Source organism: Malania oleifera, chromosome 4 (genome assembly GCF_029873635.1).
Source record: "Malania oleifera isolate guangnan ecotype guangnan chromosome 4, ASM2987363v1, whole genome shotgun sequence".
Taxonomy (NCBI): Eukaryota; Viridiplantae; Streptophyta; class Magnoliopsida; order Santalales; family Ximeniaceae; genus Malania; species Malania oleifera.
The window spans coordinates 101,878,013-101,899,028 of NC_080420.1; the positions used below are offsets into that span (position 1 = coordinate 101,878,013).

The window sequence follows — 21,016 nt, forward strand, 5'->3', positions numbered from 1 at the left end:
TCGACGAGAGCCCTATATTTTTCGACAAATGGTTTTCTTGGTCTCGTCGACGAGGCTCTGTATTCGTTGATGAGAGGCACCTGAGCTGCGGCAATTTTTCTGAATTTTGAATTTTTGAACGTTCATTGGTTGGGCAAATAGGGGAAAACCTCCGAGGAACATCTATATATGTCATTTGGGCATATTTGAGAAGAGGGATAATCATTAAAGAAGTGTATTGTGTACATTTTGATTTCCTTAATGAAATTTGTGTGTCATTACTTCCGTGAATGTAGGCTTTGCCAAACCACGTAAATCTTTGTGTTGATCTTATTCTAGTTGTGTATGTGTTATTTACATTTACTTGTTATTGTTTATTCTGTTGTGCATCTTCATTATACGATCCATATCACAACAACACTCTTTTTTCCATAACTTACAAACATATATATGACACCATACAATCGTTGCGACGACCCAACGGCTGTGATAAAAGCCACAATAAATAAATAAATAAAAATATATTTTTTTAATACTTATTATTTTTCTAATCCTTTCCTTTCCCCAATTAAAATTCTATTCCAAACAAATCCTAAAAGTGAAAAACAAAAATTAGAAATTTCTCTATTGTAATGTCTAATACCAGAACCAACTTTTTTTTTTTTCGTCAGGTTTGTTTTAGGTTCCCCACTGGTATTAGTTGTAATGACATGAACAAAATACAAAATGGTAATATTAGATGGATGGAATATTATATTTATGAATTGTACCAAATGTGGGTATGTTATAAGTTTACTAGAATACTACATTACTTATACTCGCATTTGTGAACCAAACGCCCCCTTAGAATGTGGCCTATTTCCACCAGACTTGCATTAAAATGGGTTCGTCTTTTAGCTTCCCCTGCTCCTAAAGATTTCATTAGGCTTCATGAGCTCTGGACTTCTTTCAATGTGCAACATAAATTGCAACAAATGAAATTGCTTTGCTAAGGGCAGTACCACAGACGCACAAACCACAAGCTCAAGGCTCAAAAAAAGGGAAAAACAATTAGTTCAGAACTAAGTGATTCACTAGTGAATGTAACATGCACTTCATATGGAGACATTGGAAAACAGCACAAAGATTAGTGTTTTTTTTTTTTTTTTCAAAATTTCCTATACAAAAGTTGGATAACTTTGAAATAAAGCAGCATTTTTTTGGGTATTCTATTAAAAAATGAAATGAGAAATGGACATTGTTTTATGCAACTAAACGTGCCTTTAACTAGTGTAAAACTTTCAATTTTGTAGGTCCCTGAAGGTTGTTGGTTGTTAGATTTCTGGAGTACATTCAACTAAGCGTAGTGATTAAGTTACCGTGATTAAGCTTTTAACCGAGGAAATGGTCAATGAAACCACAGATGCATTTTTTGTACTATTGAGTGTTAATGCTGAGTTGCACAATGCTGTGTCACAATCTTGAAGAGTGAACACTTAGCTCATCAAAGAGCCATCCTGACAATTGGCTTCTTCACATACCTTCATTTGCTCGTACCAGGACTCTCCCAAGCTCATCAGCCATTCCTTGTAATAGCACAGGTTTTCTAATTAGACCATTCATTCCATTCTGCAGACATCTTTCCCACACATTTTCCTCGGCACTTGCTGTCAAGGCTATAATCAACGGTGGGTTCTGAATCCGAAGCTTCCTTATTCTCTTTGACACTTCAAATCCATCCATTTCTGGCATGTGAAGATCCAACAGAATAATTTGAAAAGCAGTTCCAGCAGGGCCCAGAGAACTCAGGCATTCAAACCCAGATGAAACAGCTGATACTTGGAAACCCAGCTTTTCAAGCAATTTCTTGGACACGCTTCGGTTTACGTCGTCATCATCTGCTAATATAGCTCGAAGGCCTCTGAACATAGAGTTCGAATTTGATCGGTCAGTGGAATACCCGGCTTCAACCATGGCTCTTCCTAATGGTGATTGAATTTGAAATCTGAGAATGAGTGTCATGCTTTGTGCTCGATTTTGAGAACTTGACGATACCCAGATGTTACCTTGCATCATCTGCAGATTTGTTCAGAAAGACAATTCGGAAGTCATTAAACTTTTATCATCAAATATGCCCAAGTGAAAACCAGAACCACGATAAAAGCATCCAGAAGATGTGACACGTGTCTTGATTCCTGGACATACTTCCTAAATCCTATCATTGATTTCAATAAGAGAAAAAGCAAATATAGATTGATTTGGTTTCTCAAATGAAACATATTTGCTAACATGTAAAGTTGCGTAATTAAACAATTTCATGGAACAAACTTAGTCCGCAACTGCCTAGGACCTGAAATGGGCATCAATGATTACAAATTGATCAATCACGCTAATTCTCAAATTTTATAAAACTAAAATTAATAGGAAAAAAAAGAATGTAGTTTGAAAAAAAAAAGTTACCAACTGTTTGGTGGTCAAGACGCATCCTACCATTATAAATTTGTTAACACCAAGTCTAAGATAACAAAGGTAACAAAATATTGAAACACAAGGATTTGATTTCAGTGCTAATCAACTGTCATAGTTCTTAAGGAGCGAAATATCCCAATGTCTTCTAAATGAGTTAAATATTGCATCTTGTTTAGAAGGCAAGATGCAGAAGTGACGTATTTCATCCTCACACATGCAACGTGCAAGACTCGAAGCATAAGGTAGAACTATCAATTTTTTGAATATATTTGAACTTAGAAGAAAATAAAGCAAGACAAAAGAAAAAAAAATTAAATAAAAAAGGTAGATGTTCGTTTGCAAGAAAAGTCTTGGCATGAATTTATCACACTATTTAGCAGCACAAAATTCAAAACTCAAATAAATAAAACCAGAAAGAAACTCATCCTTTTATCAATTTATCACAAATAAAAATTGGAACAAAAATAAAACAAGAAAGAAAAAAAAGAGAAACAAAGCCAAAAATAACCTTCGTTACAATTTGGTGCCTCTAATATCCCATGAACAATTCAGTAAAACAATTGTTAATAAATAATAAAGTAGATTTTAATATTATGACCAAAAAATGTCAGTTCAAATAATTCAGCAGATTCAGTATGTAATTTTGCTTTCTATGAAATGTTCTTAGTGTTATCATAATATTCTCCCACTATTAATGACCGTAAAAGGTGTATGTTTAGACAAAAGGCAAGTCACAAGATACAAGGGCCTCAAACCTTGGTACGAAAATCACTTAGGCCCCAACATTGTTTTTCTAGGTGTTTTCCTTAAGCCTTGCCCTAAGGTGAACCTTAAAACATGCATTAAGGTTCTTTAAACCATGTTATACCTCAATCTAACAACTTAGACTTTTAACCTAAGCGGTTGTCTAACATGGAGATGTTATGGCCTCGAATCCAGTACAAAATCCTAGGTCATATTTAATAGAAAATGCAAACCTAGCAGACCGCGTATTGGTAAATCTTTCTAGAAGAGGGTACATTTTCATTTGGAATGCTAATTCTAGTAATTCTAAGTTTTAATGCAATATTTTTCACATATCATTTTTTTTTATTAGTTATTGTTAAGACGTTATATATGTTTTTTAGTATTACTATTATTGAGTGTGTCAATATGTTAATTAGTGAGAGAGTTAGTAAGGGTATTTTTGTCATTAGAATGTATTTAATTTGTATTATAAATAGAGGGAGAGACCTATCTGCAAGTTAAGTCATTCATTTTAATCAAATTTAACATGGTATTGATCCAACCTAAACCCTATTCCCCTCAGCCGTTGCCAGAAAACACCATTCCCGCGGCTGTTCTTCCCAGATCCATCTCCATCCCATATTAATTTACAAAACCAACCATACACCCATAAACATACCCCCCCTGACGACCCACCCCACAAAACCCCATCGCCGGAGGACATCCTATGTGCCAACCAAATGCTGGCAGGGCCGACCCCATGCGTTGGCGCATGAGTGAAGTTCCGACCACATTTTTCATTTTTTTTCCCTCTGCCATTCTCTGATTCCTTCTTTAGACTATAATATCAAGCTGTTAGGCCAGTTTTTTGCACAAAAATTGAACCTTTTTCGACCATGCACTTGCAGTATTCCATTAATTTCTGTTCAGGATTTGTGAAGGCTTCTTTGTGAGTTTTTTGGAGTCGTGGCAGCATTTGTATGTTCTGCTGTGAGGCTGTGGCAGTGTTACATCCGTCGGTGAGTTGTTCATCTCGTCCATGGTTGTATCGGTGCTTCACATAGTTTGTGATATTATTGATTGTTCTTCTTGTTTTTGATGTGGTTGCTGATTTGTGAGTGCTGTGGCAGTGCTATATCCATTGGTGAGTTGTTCACCTCGTCCGTCATTGTGTCGGTGCTTCACATAGTTTGTGATTGTCGCAATTAGTTTTGATTGATCTTCTTGTTTTCGGTGTGGTTTCTGATTTGTGAGTGTTGGGATGGAATCTATGAATCCCAAAAATTTGTTCCCTACATCATTGCCACAAATTACGACTCAAAGTTGGATGGAAAGAACTATGTTCAATGGTCTAAAGCTATTTAGATTTATTTAGCAAAATTAGGGAAATCTAACCACTTACTCCAATCTGATTCTTCTGATGAGAAGAGAAAAGACGTGTGGGTTCCAGAAGATGGAAAGAACTATGTTCAATGGCCTAAAGCTGTTTGGATTTATTTAATAGGATTAGGGAAATCTAACCACCTGCTCCAATCTGATTCTTCTAATGAGAAGAGAAAAGACGAGTGGGTTCAGGAAGATGCCTTGATTGTTTCCTTTTTATGGAATTCGATGAGCCACAAATGCACAATGTGCATACATCTAGATACATGCAAGGAGATTTGGGATTATGTCAAACTTCTATACTCCACTAACATTACACGTATGTATGATTTATCCCAGGAGTTCTTTCAGTTACAACAAGGAGATAGGAGTATTGCAAATTATTTTGGAGAGATTAAGCGTATACATGAGGATCTTAACATCGTGCAACTTATAATTGTCGATGTTTGTAAGATGCAGAAGCAGAGGGAGTAGATGGGAGTTCTTTGTGTTCTAGCAGGCTTGAGACCTGAGTTTAAGGCAATTCGGTCCTAGATACTCAATAGTGTCGAGCTGCCATCATTTGCTGATATTATTCTCGTGTCCTTCATGCTTCCTTTAGCACACATTCTCTTGTTCTTGCATTTGGCTCTGAGAGGGCAGCCTTTGCTACATAAGGTGATTCTAGTTCTCTACCAAACAACCGCAAAAGTTATTGCGGTGGTTCCAGTGGTCGTAGTGGTAGAGACGGATGAGGCAAAGGTACTCCTCTCAAGTGCACTCATTGTGGTCGGAATAATCATACTATTGAGCAGTGTTGGAATCTTCATTGTAGACCTTCACGTATTGCCAATGCAGCCACCAATAACTTCACACCTTTGGGGGCAGCCAATGCAGCCACCACTGACTCCTCACCTTTGGGGTTGAGGGGGGGCAACGTATTGTATCTATGTTAGAGGAAAAGTATTCCAAGTTCCAGCAGTATCAAGCATCACATCAAGTTTCTCTTCCCATTGCATCTCTTGCCCAAACAAGTAATCACACAGTATGCCTGTCATCCAGTACTTCTCATCCTAATCTTTGGGTTATAGACTCTGCTGCCACTGATCCGCTGCCTCTAATCATATCACAGGTATACCTAGCTTTTCTTCTTTCTTCAATATCTTGCAAATTTACCTTGTGTTACTCTTGCAGATGGTTCCACTATTGCAGCCACTTCTTCTATTTCTCTTCCTTCAGTTTTATATATCCCCAAATTTCCTTTCAACCTTATGTATGTAAGCAAATTTACAAAATCCATGAATTGTTCAATGACATTATTCCTTGATTTTTAGGTTATTCAGGATTTGAAGACGAGATTGATGATTGATAGAGGGCGTGAAGCTGGTGAGCTCTATCACTTTGAGCCGCTATCTCCTTCTACAAATTCATTATTAACCAGGTCTTCTACAAATTCATTATTACCCAGGTCATCCTTCATCGAAATAGTTAAAATTTCTTGTTCCTAGTTTTAGTTCTGTGCCTATCTTGATTGTGAGTCTTGTCAGTTGGGAAAGCACCATTGTGTTTCTTTCGCTTCCCGAGTCAATAAAAGGGTTGAAGCCCTTTTACGTTAGTTCATTAAGATGTCTAGGATTCTAGTAGGGTTGTGTCCAAGTTGGGTTTCTAGTGCGTTGAAGCCCTTTTACCTTTGTGGATGATTATTCAAGAATGGCTTGGTTATATATCATTTTGAGTTATTTCATATATTTTGTGCCTTTTATTCTGAAATGAAGACTTAATTTGGTTTGCCAATCCGAATACTTTGAAGTGATAATGCTAAAGAGTTTTTCAGTGCACAAATCACTACTTATATGATTCAGTTAGTAATCATCTTGTGCCCACACTCCTCAACAAAATGAGGTTGCAAAGCAAAAAAAGTTGACATCTTGAAATCACTCGCACCTTACTTTATCAAATGCATGTACCTAAAGTGTTTCGTAGTGATGTTGTACACACTGCTTGTTATTTGATCAACAGAATGCCATCCTTTGTTCTTAGTAGTAAAATTCCCTACTCCATTCTCTTTCCTAATTCACCTTTATTTACTCTTCCTCCTCGTATATTGGGGGCGTGTCACTAACTCTTGGGGTAAATAAGTTGGATCCTTGTGTTATAAAATGTGTCTTTCTAGGCTACTCATATACTCAAAAGGGATATGGTTGTTATAGTCCTGTGTTGCATCGATTTTTGTTTCTACCGATGTTATCTTCTTTGAGTCTACACCTTACTACACCCAGTCATTGAGCGCTTCTAAGCTCAATGAGTCTTTTCCTTGAACTAATCTTCTAGAGTCTACGTTGCTGTCCTTGCCCAACCAACCATCTAAGCCTCTATGTAATCCGAGTCCTCATCATCTTGATCATCATAATTTGCAGGTGTATTCATGACGTCGGCTCCAAGGAAGAGAGTCCCCTCTAGCTTCTACTACCACGCCTTTGGTTTCCTCGTCTGATGATCATACTTCCCATGATATTGATCCTCCTATTGTTGTTCGGAAAAGTAAACGCATATGTACTCAACATCCCATTTTCAACTATGATTCTTATGACTCCTTATCACCCTCATATTATTGTTTTGTTGTTGCTTTCTCATTTACTACCCTTCCTAAATCTGTTTCGGAAGCCTTAGCCCATTGTGAGTGAAGGGATGCTATGGTTGAAGAGATGAACGCTTTACATGACAATGGTACTTAGGACTTGGTACCTCTTTCTCTTGACAAGTCTGTGGTTGGTTGTTGCTAGGTTTACATTGTGAAAGTCAACCCTGATGGTTTTGTGGCTCGTATAAAGGCCTGTCTTATTGCTAAGGGATACACTCAAGTGTAGGGTCTAGATTATTCTAATAATTTTTCTCCGGTTGCCAAACTTACATCAGTATGTCTCTTTATTTCCTTGGCCACCACTAGTCATTGCCCTTTGCATCAGCTAGATGTGAAAAATGTCTTCTTGCATGGTGACCTTGAGGAGGAGGTTTATATGGAACAACCACCTGGGTTTTTTGCTGAGGGGGAGTTAGGCTTAGTATGATGGCTCAAGAAGGCTTTGTATGGTTTAAAATAGTCTCCCAGAGCATAGTTTGGTCGTTTCAATGTTAAGGCATTTGAGTTGGTTCTTCGATGGTGTGTTGTGGATCATTTTAGTGTTTTATCGTCATACTTCATTGGCTAAGATCCTTCTTGTTGTTTATGTGGATGATATTGTCATTACAGGTAATGATGATAAAGGCATTCAGAATCTCAAACTTTTTCTACAGACTAAGTTTCAGACCAAAGATTTGGGACCATTGAAATACTTCTCGGGTGTAGAAGTATCTAGATCTTGTATTAGAAGTGTTGTGTCATAGAGGAAGTATGTTCTTGATATATTGGATGAAACTGGTTTGTTATGATCTAAATCGATTGATACACCCATGGATCCTAACAGCAAGTTAATGTCATATATGGGTGAGTTTCTACCTAATCCTGGACAATATCGGAGACTTGTTGGAAAGTTGAATTATCTCATAGTTACTCAACCGGATATATCTTTTGCAACAAGTGTTGTGAGTCAATTTCTAGATTCTCCGAAGACAAGTCATTGGGACCCAATAATTCGTATCTTGAGATATCTCAAAGGTGCGCCTAGGAGAGGTATTTATATCGTGATCAAGGTCGCACTTATATCCGTGGATAAATAGATGCAAATTGACCTAGATTGCCTTCCAATCAGAGATCCACCACCATGTACTGTATTTTGATTGGTGGTAATTTGGTTTCTTGGAAGAGCAAGAAACAAACTGTGGTGGCAAGGTTAAGTGTTAAATTAGATTATAGAGCTATGGCTAACACTGCTTGTGATCTTGTCTGGTTGAAGAACATGTTGGAAGGATTCGGTTTTTCGCATTCTCAACCTATGAAGTTGATGTGTGATAATCAAGTTGCTCTTCATATTGCCTCCAACCCAGTCTTTCATTAGCGGACGAAGCACATTGAAGTTGATTACCACTTTGTTCGAGAGAAACTAGTGTAGAAGCTCATTACAACCGCTTATGTGAAGTCGAACATGCAGCTTGCTGATTTGTTTACCAAAGCATTGGGGGGTGCTCATGTTAAATTCATTTGTAACAAGCTAGGAGGAACATATGGCATTTATGATCCAGCTTGAGGGAGAGTATTAGAGGTTACATATATCTTTTATTATTATTATTATTATTATTATTATTATTATTATTATTTTGAGTGTGTTAATATGTTAATTAGTGAGAGTTAGTAAGGGTACTATTGTCTTTAGAATGTATTTAATTTGTTTATAAATAAAGGGAAAGGCCTATCTTCAAGTTAGGTCATTCATTTTAATCAAATCTTAACAGTTATAAAGGGGAGAATAATCACATTAGAATTCGAGCCTAATTCATTATTAATCTATTTCAAAAGTGAAGATATCTTCTAGATTTTGGAACACTCCAAAAATCTCCTCAAAATATACAAGTGTCATTACATATTTTTCATCAATATATCTACACAAGTATGCAACTTGCATTCCACATTTTAGAGCATCCGTACCATGATCTTCTTCCTATTCCTTGAACCAGAGTTCTAGGTAACAATCACCGGTCCCTTTATTCAAAATTTCCACCCACAGTATAGGGGAGGATTCACATGTCAGGGGGAGTATCATCATACCTTAATCTAACATCTTAAGCTTTTAGATGAAGTGGTAATGTAGCATTTGAAGCAAGCCCAAAGATTCAAAGTTTTAAGTGTTTGGATTAAGTTAAGGAGCTTACGATTTAATAGTAGTTTTTTTTTTTTCTAGGGCTTTGCTTGAGTTCCAAGTATTAGCCCTATAAATATCTACATGCAACAGAGTATTGAATAAAAATTTGGGTTTTAGGCTTTTTACTCTTGTGTTTGACATTGGCCCTACATTAAATGGCTACCTAATAATATACACAACAGCGTGCACTGCCTGGATCTAACAACTAGAAGCATGCCTAAAGATTCAAGTGTTTGAATTAAATTAATGAGTTCATAAATAAATTGCAATTTTTTTTTTCTTATTTTTTATAGGTATTTTAGAGCATCGTTAACTTTTGAATCCATCTAGGCTTTTTCATGAGTCCAGGGTTCGAGGCATATAAATACCTAGATGTAATACAGCTTAGAATAGGAATAGGAATATGAGTTTTAGGCACTTCACTCTTGTGTTGGACACTGGTTCTACAAAAAATGGTGGCATAATAGTAGTGACAACAGGCATTGTCTATATCTAAGAATGAAAGCCAGTACCATAGCTAAAACATAAGGGTCCAGAGATAAGAATGTGGCCAATTACAAATTAACATAACTTAAAAACTAATTTTACCAACCTCAGACTGTGGACCAATTTTAGCAATTCTACAGACCAGATGCAGAAAGAAATATAGACCAAAGCATCAGCAAAAAACACCAGTGTTTTAAGCCAGAAAAATAACAATGCTTTGCACGTCAAATTTTTCCTATAAATATATTATCCATGTAAGAGCATGCTTAGATATCCCAAAAATATGGAAAGGCAATGCCAATTCCAATACATTGTGCACAACCCTATCTCTTATATAATGTAAAGATTATAGAAACTAGTGCCACCATCAGAATGCAGTAAAAATACTAAAATAACATTACTTCATGAAAACTCCTTAATAGTATTCTCTTTGCTTACTGCTCATTAAGGAAGCAATGAAACACCAAAAACAAAGTAATAATGCAGTGTAATGATTCAGTATTTTGTAAATCAGTAAATCAAACATGTTACTTAGAAAAGGCAAAAAAAAAAAAAAACTGCAACTATTTGCGCAGCAGTGAAAACAAACTGCAGGCATCAAAGTGGAATAACAAATAAAATATGCAAACATAAAGCATCTAACAAGTTCACCTGAACAAGCTTTTTGCAGAAGCTAAAGCTGAGACCTTCCTTAATTTCTCTACTGTTGTATCGCATGCCAGAAAAACAAGTCATGGATGTTGAATCATCCAATTCAGAACCTCCATCAATGATCTCAATTTCAAACCTGATGCCCACATATCCATCAGTCATGTTTTGCCACATTCCCCACATTTTATCATTCTTACCTGCACTTCCGCCACCTGGAAACACCCGAAACATGACAGAACCTACTCCTTCATATACATTCAATAGATACCCAACCATATGTAGAATAACTTGGAAAGCCCTTCTCTCATCCCCCATTACATGATCAGGCAAAGCGCTCTGCACATCAACTGCAAAACCAAATCCTTTATAGACACATAAGCATTTGACAAGACAAGAAGCTTCCTTAATCATGGAATGTAGCTGAAAAGGCTTGATCTCTAGTGGAAACCTTCCATTGTCCTTTGCTGAGATCTCCATTACATCATTTATCAAAGTTGAGAGAACACTGCTCGTTTTTACCATTGTGTCAACAATGATCTTCTGATCAAAACTCATATTCTCTTCTTGAAACAAGGAAAGCAAGCCCAAGATTGAGTGCATTGGCCTCCTCAATCCATGGCTCATTACTTTCTGAAACGAATTCCTTGCCTGGCTTGCCATCATTGCATTCTTTTTAGCCTGTTGTAATGCACGGTTTTGTTCTCTGAGTTTATCTCTCATTAGCTGAGACTCCTCAAGAAGATCAGCATGGGAGAGAGCCACAGCCACTTGATCAGCCACCACTTCCACTATCTCCATTTCTGGATAACTCCACATTCTAGAATTTTCACTAGGAAGAACCAAAACCAGAATGGCGTAACATGTCTTGACCAACTCAGGAGTGCCTCCTTTGAAATTTGAAACACGAAGCATCGGCATTCGAATTGCTGCCACAGCACCTGACCCACTGTCCCGACCGCTACTTGCAGCCCCAAGTGCCGAATCAGGCCTCAAAATCCTCACTCCCTTGCTCTTTTCTATCTCTATAACATCCGGATCATCTATTGGGATAGAAACGTGGTAATTTTTTGAAGAACTTGATTTCAACTCATGCGTGAGGTTCATGATTGTTTTACTTGCATTTGGCATCCAAACTGCACAGTTCTGTAGATCCAATGTCTTTGAAAGCTCTACCAAAGTAGTATACAAGATGGTGTGCTTATCTAGCGACTTCCTAATTTCCCTGGTCAGCATTCTAACATGCCAGCTAGCTTCCTTCTGCTTCTTCATCATCCCAACCTCTTGGCCAAGCTCCAACACATTTTGCTTCAAGAAAAGCTCTCTCACTTTCACCTTGAGAAGCAGAGGAATTAGAGTTAAAAGGGTTATCGCTGTTGCACACGACACCAATGCTGTGAGGAATTTGGCAATGGTGAGAGCCAGCATTAACTGGAATGAATGAGGGCCATAGTAGGTCCAGCCATTGAGCAGATGGGTCAACCCACAGAGGACTATGAAGGCGACGAATTGAAGGAGGACCCATTTGAATGGAAAGTTGGAAAAGCTAACGAAGTATAAAAGTTCAATGGGGATTGAAAAATAGGCTACTGCTATCAAGAAATCGCTCACTTTCTGGCACTCTAAAATGCTGTGCAAGCTCCAGAGGCTCTCATCCTCGCAGTTACAATGGGAGAATCCATCATCAATGGCAGAAATACAGACAACAAAAGAACAAATAAAAAATCCAAGAGCTAATACTCTGAACATTGCACCCAAAATCAATCGTCTAAACCATCTCTCTCCAAGTAGTTCCCCCTTTTTCTCTCCGTGTTCACAAAAGGGTTTTGATCTCACAAAACCGAAGTAAAGATATTCAATTTTTTGAAAACAAAAATCTAGAATATTCAAAGAAACACGCGCCCATTTGAAACCATACAAATCATCTGCAGATTTCAATATCTAAGAAGTCTATATGCTTCCAGATCTAAAATACCCACCTCGCCAAAACCTCAAAATTTTCAATATCCATCTTCTCTTCACCTTTCTAAATAAATCATATTCAATTTTTCAATTGAATTTACAAAATATCCTCTGCACTGTGATCTCTTCAACTCATCCAGCCTCATCCCAACTATCATTTCTCTAATAAAAGCAGCAAAAAATTGACGACAGTCCATCTGCAGTGTTGAGAGAGAGAGAGAGAGAGAGAGAGAGAGAGAGAGAGAGCAAAGTGAAAGGAAAGAAACAGGGTACCTACCAGAAAGAGCAGCCACTTCCGGCCTCCTCAACTTTCCCCCCTTCACATTTTACTAGTCAACAGTGCTGCCTATATTATATGCGTTCTAAAAAAGCCACACCTACACCAAACTTCCATAACTGGCAGAAGACCCACCACAGAGAAGTACCAAACAAAAACTAAACAGTGATCTCTGATCCTACGCCATATAGATTAAAAAACAGAGAACCCCATTAAAAAACTAGTCTTGGAAACACTAGCAGATCATCCAGAAAAAGAAAAAAAAAATGCAAACAAAATCAAGACTGCAAGTTGAGGAGGGCCTGGCTCAGATTCTCAACTGCAGAAGAAGAGAGAGAGAGAGAGAGAGAGAGAGATAAAGAGTACGAACTCACATCTTCTCATCCAATACTCTCTCTCTCTCTCTCTCTCTCTCTCTGAGTCTGAAGAAAGTGTGATAGGACAGCAATGGGAGAAAAGGGTGTGACTTTTATACATTAATTATTATATGCATTCAATTTACAGAGGACCAAATGGGCACATCGAGATGAGAGAGGCGCTGGGGAATGGAGGGGGTGGGGGCTCGCATCTACGTGAAGAGAACCTGGACGCAGTTTGGTGTGTGGACTCCGCATGCCAGAACACATATAATATTAAAAAAGGCAAGGGGGCGTGAATCTACCTTTTTCAGACATCCCCGCCCTTCCATGCTCCACGTGTGCCATGTGGTGCGGACGGGCGCTTCATTATTATTTTCTTTTTCTTCGATTTCAGATTTTAACAAATACAGCTTTCAGATTTTATTTTATTTTTTTAATTCTCTCTCTAGAAAACCTTTCTAATGGTAGAGTTATTTTCGGTTTCAACCTATCAGCTTTCACTTCTTCTTCTTCTTCTTTTAAAAAAATTGTCTTTGTATAAAACCTTTCTAATGTTGCCTGTATAAGTTATCAATGAAGTTATAAAAAAAATGATAATAATTATCTTAATTGTGAGTTGCATAGTGATTAATGAGATAAGAATTAAGAGTAAAAGAATTAAATGATTAAAGACAAATTTAATACGGAGCAAAGGTTTGTTGAGGATAACAAAACAATAACTAAATGTGTTTGTGTATTTAATATTGTCTCCTTTCACTTAAATAAGTTGAGATATTAATAAACTTGAGATAGATTGGGTTAAATTGAATGTGAATGGAAGTTGTAGAGGTAATTCAGGTATTTGAGGTGGTAGATGTATGATAAGAGATAAAAGATGATTATTTAAAACAGTTTTTTTTTCTTCTCATTATTGGGTTATGGAACTAATAATATGACTGAATTGAAATAAATTATTATAGGGATTAATGTGTGCAAAGATCTCGGATTTGTTCAAGTGGAGATTGTTTGTCTCTGCTTTGTTGGTTCAGTGGATTAATTTTGGGAAGTGTTCGGCTTGAAACTTATAAGAATTGTGGAAAGAGCTGATATTAGCATTGAGAGGCATACATTACAAAGTGGAACATGTTTACAGGGAGGGAAATCAAAGTGCGGATTTTTTTGCCAAGTATGGTGAATCTAGTATATCTCGATTATATAGTTGTCAGGATGAGCTTCCACAGCAAGTTAGGGGAATGATTAGATTGAATTTGTTTGGATTTCCTTCATTACGCTTGTAATGTGTTGTGCTAGTATTTGTGAAGGTTGGAGTGGTTGGTTTATTTCTCGAAAAAAAAAATTGAGATATTAAGAAAAAAAAACAATTTAATTAATTATTATTTGGTAATGGGTATTCATTTGCAGCACCCAATTAATTGGATATGGCCATTTGATATTTTTTTTTTATCATATATAAATGAGTTAAATAAGAACTCTTTTAGCCCTTATTTTATTTTCTATATTAGAGAGAGAGAGATAGTAAAATTTTAGGAACAAAATTTTCATTTGATACAACTAAACATCCACATGAAAGAATGCAGTATTTGCCCACATGGACATGGTGTGGTGGAAAGGCATCAGCAAGTAAGAAGGAGTATCGGGGGTTCAATTTCAAGTAGATACACTCACGGAACCAGCGATACCTATGGATGGTGAGAGTTTACTCTGTGAGCCAGTGGGGAACGTGGATGGTGAGAGTTTGCTCTGTGAGCCAGCGGGGACTGTGGATGGTGAGAGTTCTCTGTGAGCCAGCGAGGACCGTGGATGGTAATGGAGATGTGTCTCGGGGGTCGGGTTGGCCGAACGTCCAACTGATGCATAGAAGTCGTATCCGCATTCCAGATTTTGCCTTGATCAGTGAGACCTGGGGGTGGAGGACACTGATTCGTAGGTTTAGTGCCACACCAAGGGGTTCGAAGGGTTCGTTGGTCGCTGGATTTCCTATGTAATAAAAAAAGAAAGAAAAAAAATGCAATATTTTCATGATTCCACCTTAATATGTTTTAATATTAATAAAATTCATTATAATTTAATTATGGGTGCCAATTTGCAATCCATTAATTAATTAATTGGACAACATTTTTTATTCAACTAATTTTAAATGGTTTAAATAAAATATGTACCTGTTTAACATTGTCCTTAAGTTGATGGAGAAAAGTGTCTTTGATCGAGTGAATTGACAGATTAGGATTGATATAATTGACCCCCCATAGTACGACTTAATGATTGTTAATGTTGTTGTTGTTGTTGTTGTAATCCTTTAACACTTTTTGGTAGAGCCTAAAATTATAGACGCATATGTATATGACGGTTTCCATCTAGGTGTGTTGTGGTGAGGATCAAGGAGGAATGAGAAAAAGATAATAATAATAATAAATAAATAAATAAATAAATAAAACACAGAGTTGTTACTTTATTTTTGGGGAAGGAAAAAAAAACCCTAATAGTTTATGAAAAAAGATCTTCAAGAGTCTGATTATGTGTAAGGATTATACCTTGAGATATCTGTTTTTCTAAAATAAGTTGTCGTCACCATGTGAATGTTTCTCTTAAAAATGAAAAGAAAATCAAAGGGAAATTAATGGAAAGGAAAAGAAGGAATAATTATCTTGTATGCCTTAAGATGGTGTGAGGAAGGATAGCCAAAGGACCATTCTTGTAAAGCTTTATGACTTTGAAAGGAAAAAAACTATAAAAAAAAAAAACAGCATAGAAAGAGGGCTTAGAAACCCTAATTTTGAAATTTGAAATACAAAAAAAAAAGAAAAAGGAAACGTCAATATTTTTTGTCAGAAATGATAGTTTGGGAAAGAAATCAATTTTTTAATATGGACCGAATGGAATGAAAGAATGAAAGCTTTTGAATGCAATTCGCCTAAAAATGTATTTTCAAAAATAGATGGAGTTTTTGCGAGCATCTAAGGACATCATCATCGTCCAAATAGAAAAAAAAAAGGATTAAATTTGTGAAAAAGAAAAGATGAAAACCTAACTTGAGCACGAAAACCCACTTCAAGCATGATTTTTTTGGTTTCTAAACCCTTTTTTTCTATTTTTTTCTGTATTTTTCTATATTTTAAAGCATTTTTAGGATTTATTTGAATATTGGGGTGAGTTGGCAATTTTTTTAATAAATAAAATGAAACAACAAAAAAACTTAAATTACTAGCCAATAATAGTTACTAAACTAACTAAACTATAATAATAATAATAATAATAATAATAATAATAATAATAATAATAATAATAATAAAATTATTATTATTATTATTATTATTATTATTATTATTATTATTATTCTTCTTCTTCTTCTTCTTCTTCTTCTTAATGGGAGGATCTCCTCCTTTAATCCCCCCATCCTTCATAGGCTTGGAGATTGACCATTAAATGTAAAAAATTTAAAAAAAAAAAAATTGACATTTGACATAGTATAATGCATATGAACTCACCTTTCATAAAGAATTGAATCATTTTGCAAGTTGAATGAAAATGAAAAATTTGCAAATAAATCACATGCAATCAACTTCCCCAACTCCACCTAGCGTCATAAACTCTCAAAATGAAATGTAATGCAAACCTACCATTACCATTTGTTGCACCTACAAGACTATCAAACTTAAAATTAGTAAGTGTTTATAGATATAACCTAATCTTATAGAGACCCAGAAAATAATAATAATAATAATAATAATAAGGGGAACCCGATTTGGTACAGTACCAAATCGTTGACGGTTTTGTAGGTTTCAGAAAAACCATCAACGGTTTTAGTCAGGCAGAGGTTTGGCACAAGGCCAAATTGTCGATGGTTACAGAAATCTCAGGAAAACCGTCGACAGTTTCAAACAACTGAGACGCTCTGAGGAGGAAACACGAAGAAACACGTAGAAATTCGACCCTCCCACTTCAGAACACCCAAATTCTTCACTCTCTCACTCTCCTAGGTCCTCCAGAAGCTCCATTATGGCCACCAATTGTCTCTCACCCTTCTCCAAACTTGTAGGCATCCCTCTCCTCGTCAGGTTTAGGAAGCTAAGGTTTGTTCCAATGAACATATTAGGCGTATTTTCAGGATAAGGTAAGAGAAATAAATTATGTCAACTTATTTTTGAAATTTAACCGATTAAAACTAATATTATGAGTACAGAAATGTCATATATGATATCTGAATGATTTAAGCATATGGAAATTGATTATTATATTGGTATTTGGGAAAAAACCAAGTGAGTAAGGTAACCATCTCATTTTCCCTGAAAAAATACATATTATGGGTTTAAGTAAAATTTGGAGATGATCATACCCTTATTTTCAACAAAATATATTTTTCCTAGGCAGTTTATCAGATTATGATTTAAGCATTTAAATTGTGTGGCATGAGAATTAATGGTCACAGTTGTAAAAATAAATTAGATGGAATATCTTGTGTGATATAATATAGATAAAATGTGATTGTTTACAGTAATGTGATTTTATACTGAGATATGATTCTATGCAGACATGTGATACTGAGTTATAATTACATGCAAAGTTGAGAATTTATACTGAGATGTAATTATGTACAGAAATGTGATTTTTATACCAAGTTATGATAATGACGATTTGATACCGAGTTATGGATTTGATAGTTTGGTACGATTATGTGAATGAATAGAAATTGTGGAAATATTGATGTTGTTAAAGTAATATGGAAAAGGGAGGGGGGGGGGGGAAAGCGATACGAAACGCCTTGATGAATTATGGAAAAAAGGGGGGGCGGCGAAACGAAACGCTCCGATAATTATAAAGAAGGGCAAAGGGGGACGGCGTCACGAAACGTCCTGATCCTTAGGACTTTAGTCCGAGAGCTTGTTGATTGGGGGACGATGATACGAAACACCTCTCAGTGAGTGGTTATTATGAATGGCTGAATTGGGGGATGGCGACAGGAGACCCCTCAATTTCAGTGAATGCTAGTTATGTATGGATTATGTAAAGTGTGGGTTTATGTGAATGGGGCTTTTGAGTCGAATAATGAATTGAAATGATATATATGTATTATGCAATTATATAGGTGTGAATACTGTTTATAAATGCTATCACATTTAAAGTTAATCAAGGAATGTATAATGTTACATGATAACTCATTTGCCACACACTGATAATAATTTATTTCGTCTTACTAAGAGGTGTCTTACCCTAAATAAATAATTTCACTTTTCAGGATCATCAGGAAAGCTAGCCTAGGAGCCTAGGGTTGGGGTGTGGACATTACAGATAGGGTAAGTGCTGATATGGATCAACATATATAAATGTTCTTGGTAATTTTTGGGTTATAGTTCTATAATGATCCCAAAAGTTGTATGCATGGAAATGTAAAAAATTTAAATTTAAATTAAAAAAATAATAAATAAATTAATTAAAAATTATTATTAATTAAATTATATAATATAATATACTATATTATGTTATAAGTAAAAGATATATACATATATACGTTTCATCCTGAAGGTTCTTTAACCTTCAGGAACTGAATTCACGCCGGAAGCAGAACGCCCCCTGGCCTCTCTCTTCTCTCCCTCGTCTCCTCTCCCACTCTCCTCAATTTTTTCTCCAATATTTGGCTAATCGGAAATCTGAAGATATCGTTGGGTTCCTACCTCCGCCACCGACATTCCTATTGGAGCAGATTTGTCGTGGGAGCGGCGTAAGCATATCTCTTGGGGTAAGGCCAATTTTCACACTTACCTCAATTTTTCTTAAATCTGAAGCCCAATTAACGAACGAAAATTGTCAGGAGATTCTTGGGGAGATTCTCTACAATCTAGTTGGAGCGTGTTTTCGAGTTGGAGTTTCCGGGGCACCAATCCTAAATCAGGGTCAAGTTTAATAATTTATGCTTTATAAGGCTATTTAGGGTATTCAGAATTTAGGGGAATTTTAGGAAAAGTTACTCTGGGGATTGTGACGAGGAATATGGTGAAATTTGAATTTCAGGGTTTTAGGGGTTTTGAACCCCGTGGGGCCTAGGTCGGGGTTGTATCGGGCTTTTCAGGAATTAGGTAAGGGGATTAAGTTAAGTCAGAAATTTTGTTTAATTTGAACCAATTAAATTAATGTATATATATATATATATATATATATTTATTTATTTATTTATTTATTTAAGAATTTGAAGGTTATTTCGAAAACCAATCTTTTGAAATGGATTTTACAAACCTGGGATATATGGTATGGTATTTTGAATAGAAACGAACGGTGGAAAGCTTAGTTGTTTATATGGTTATGTTTAAATGTTAAAATCGTGTGGCCGATGATTATTTGGTAAGATTTATTATTTAACTAGATTTGAGTCTGTTTGTGAAATAATGAACTATTTGTGAAATACTGGAATTGTTGCAAAAAATACTGGAACTGCTTGTGAATAATGCAGAAATTTGATATGACGGCCGAGGGTCGGGATTTTGTTTAAATGACTGTGAGCCGGATTGTATTTGTGGTCAGGGGCCAGGTTTTTGGAATAACAGGAAATATATGTGAATTGATATTTTAAATGGTTATTTCTATTATCTAAATTGCATGATATGCTTTAGGAACCTTGGGGACTAGTGTATTGTGAGCATGGTACTGTTGCTAGTTAAATCATGTGCACCCACACTGTTCTGGATAGAAGTGTAGGGGGTCCTAGTCGACTGCCTGCGTGAGGTTGAAGTAAAGGTGTCGGACCTGCAGTTTTGCTGTGGATGCCTGCAAACGTACTTGCAGAGGATGTTGTTTTTTGACTTTGTTTGGGCTGATCACCCAGGCTTAGTCTAGCCTTCGGGCCGTACAACCCGTGCTATGAAGGAAGTAAATGACATGTTTTTCACAAGGATTGTCTTATATGCATATCTATTAATTTATGTGAATTTGGATCATTAATAAGATAACTTCAAGGGCTTACTGAGAAAGGTAAGTGCTCTGATAGCTGTAATGGTATTAGAGCAGAGGGAAGCTACTTGCATAAGCGGGTAATCTTCCCTATCCTCGGCTAATTTTGTGTGTGAGTGTAAAATAAGAATGATTTCATAAATGTGTTTATCTACTTAGTGAATTGGTTATTTTCTGTACACTAAATGCATGCTGCTGGCCATACACTGACATTAACTTAGTTTTTCCCTTACTAAGTTGTGCCTCACCCCTACTTTACAAACTATCTTTTCAGGAAATCCTAGAGATCGGGTCTAGCAGGCTAGAGGAGCCGGACTAGTGGTGTAAATTTATGTAAGTGGTGTGTATAGATAGAAATTTTATTTTTATTTAGTTTTATGGAATGTAATTATGAGAAAATGGATTTATTTGTGTATAAAGGTAGTATAGAACTTTGGTAATGGATTTTTGGAGATTGTATCTTTTATATTCGCTACATTTTATATGATGAGTTTGGTATCAGGTACACAGACGTCACTAAAGTAGCACCCCGAACTCACATGGCGGGTCGGGGCATTACATGTGGTATCAGAGCCTAGGTTTGCTAGGTTCTGTAGACTTTGATGGTTGATAATTACTAGAGCATAGGTTGGAATAAGATAAGGATGTGAGTGGGTAGATTAGGTTGGGTTTTGGTCTGGAAGCTTGGAGGCAGAGATCCTTGATGGTTTTCTGTATTTTTCCTAAAATGACGATTTTAAGAAAATCATGGTAAATCCATTTGTTTCTAGGTTGAGAGACTGGAGCTCAGAAATTTAGGTTGGAACGTTAGGGCGGTCGAGTACGTGTATGGAGTCAGTGTTATGTTGGAGACTGGTATCTTGTTGATTTTGTGACAGAACTAGAGGAATGAATCTTTAAACTGAGAATTCATATGTATTAGTAATCTCTTCATTTCATACTTGCTTCAATTAGGATAAATGAGGAGTTTTTAAGTCGATTTCTATCCGATCTTCGGGATGGATTCTAGGGGAAATGACATCGTAGCTGAAGGG

The 21,016-nt window shown here is 36.2% G+C and overlaps 1 protein-coding gene across 1 annotated transcript; it reads right to left on the reverse strand.

Moving 5' to 3' along the window:
* Positions 1 to 1,363: 1,363 nt before the first annotated feature.
* LOC131153103 (protein EIN4) lies at positions 1,364 to 13,133 on the reverse strand. The gene is made up of 2 exons (XM_058105153.1): positions 10,449 to 13,133; positions 1,364 to 2,034 (listed from the first exon to the last, which is right to left on the reverse strand). Exons 1-2 carry the CDS (start codon positions 12,192 to 12,194, stop codon positions 1,492 to 1,494), a joined length of 2,289 nt encoding a protein of 762 aa, XP_057961136.1. The 5' UTR covers positions 12,195 to 13,133; the 3' UTR covers positions 1,364 to 1,491.
* Between the last annotated feature and the right edge of the window lie 7,883 nt (positions 13,134 to 21,016).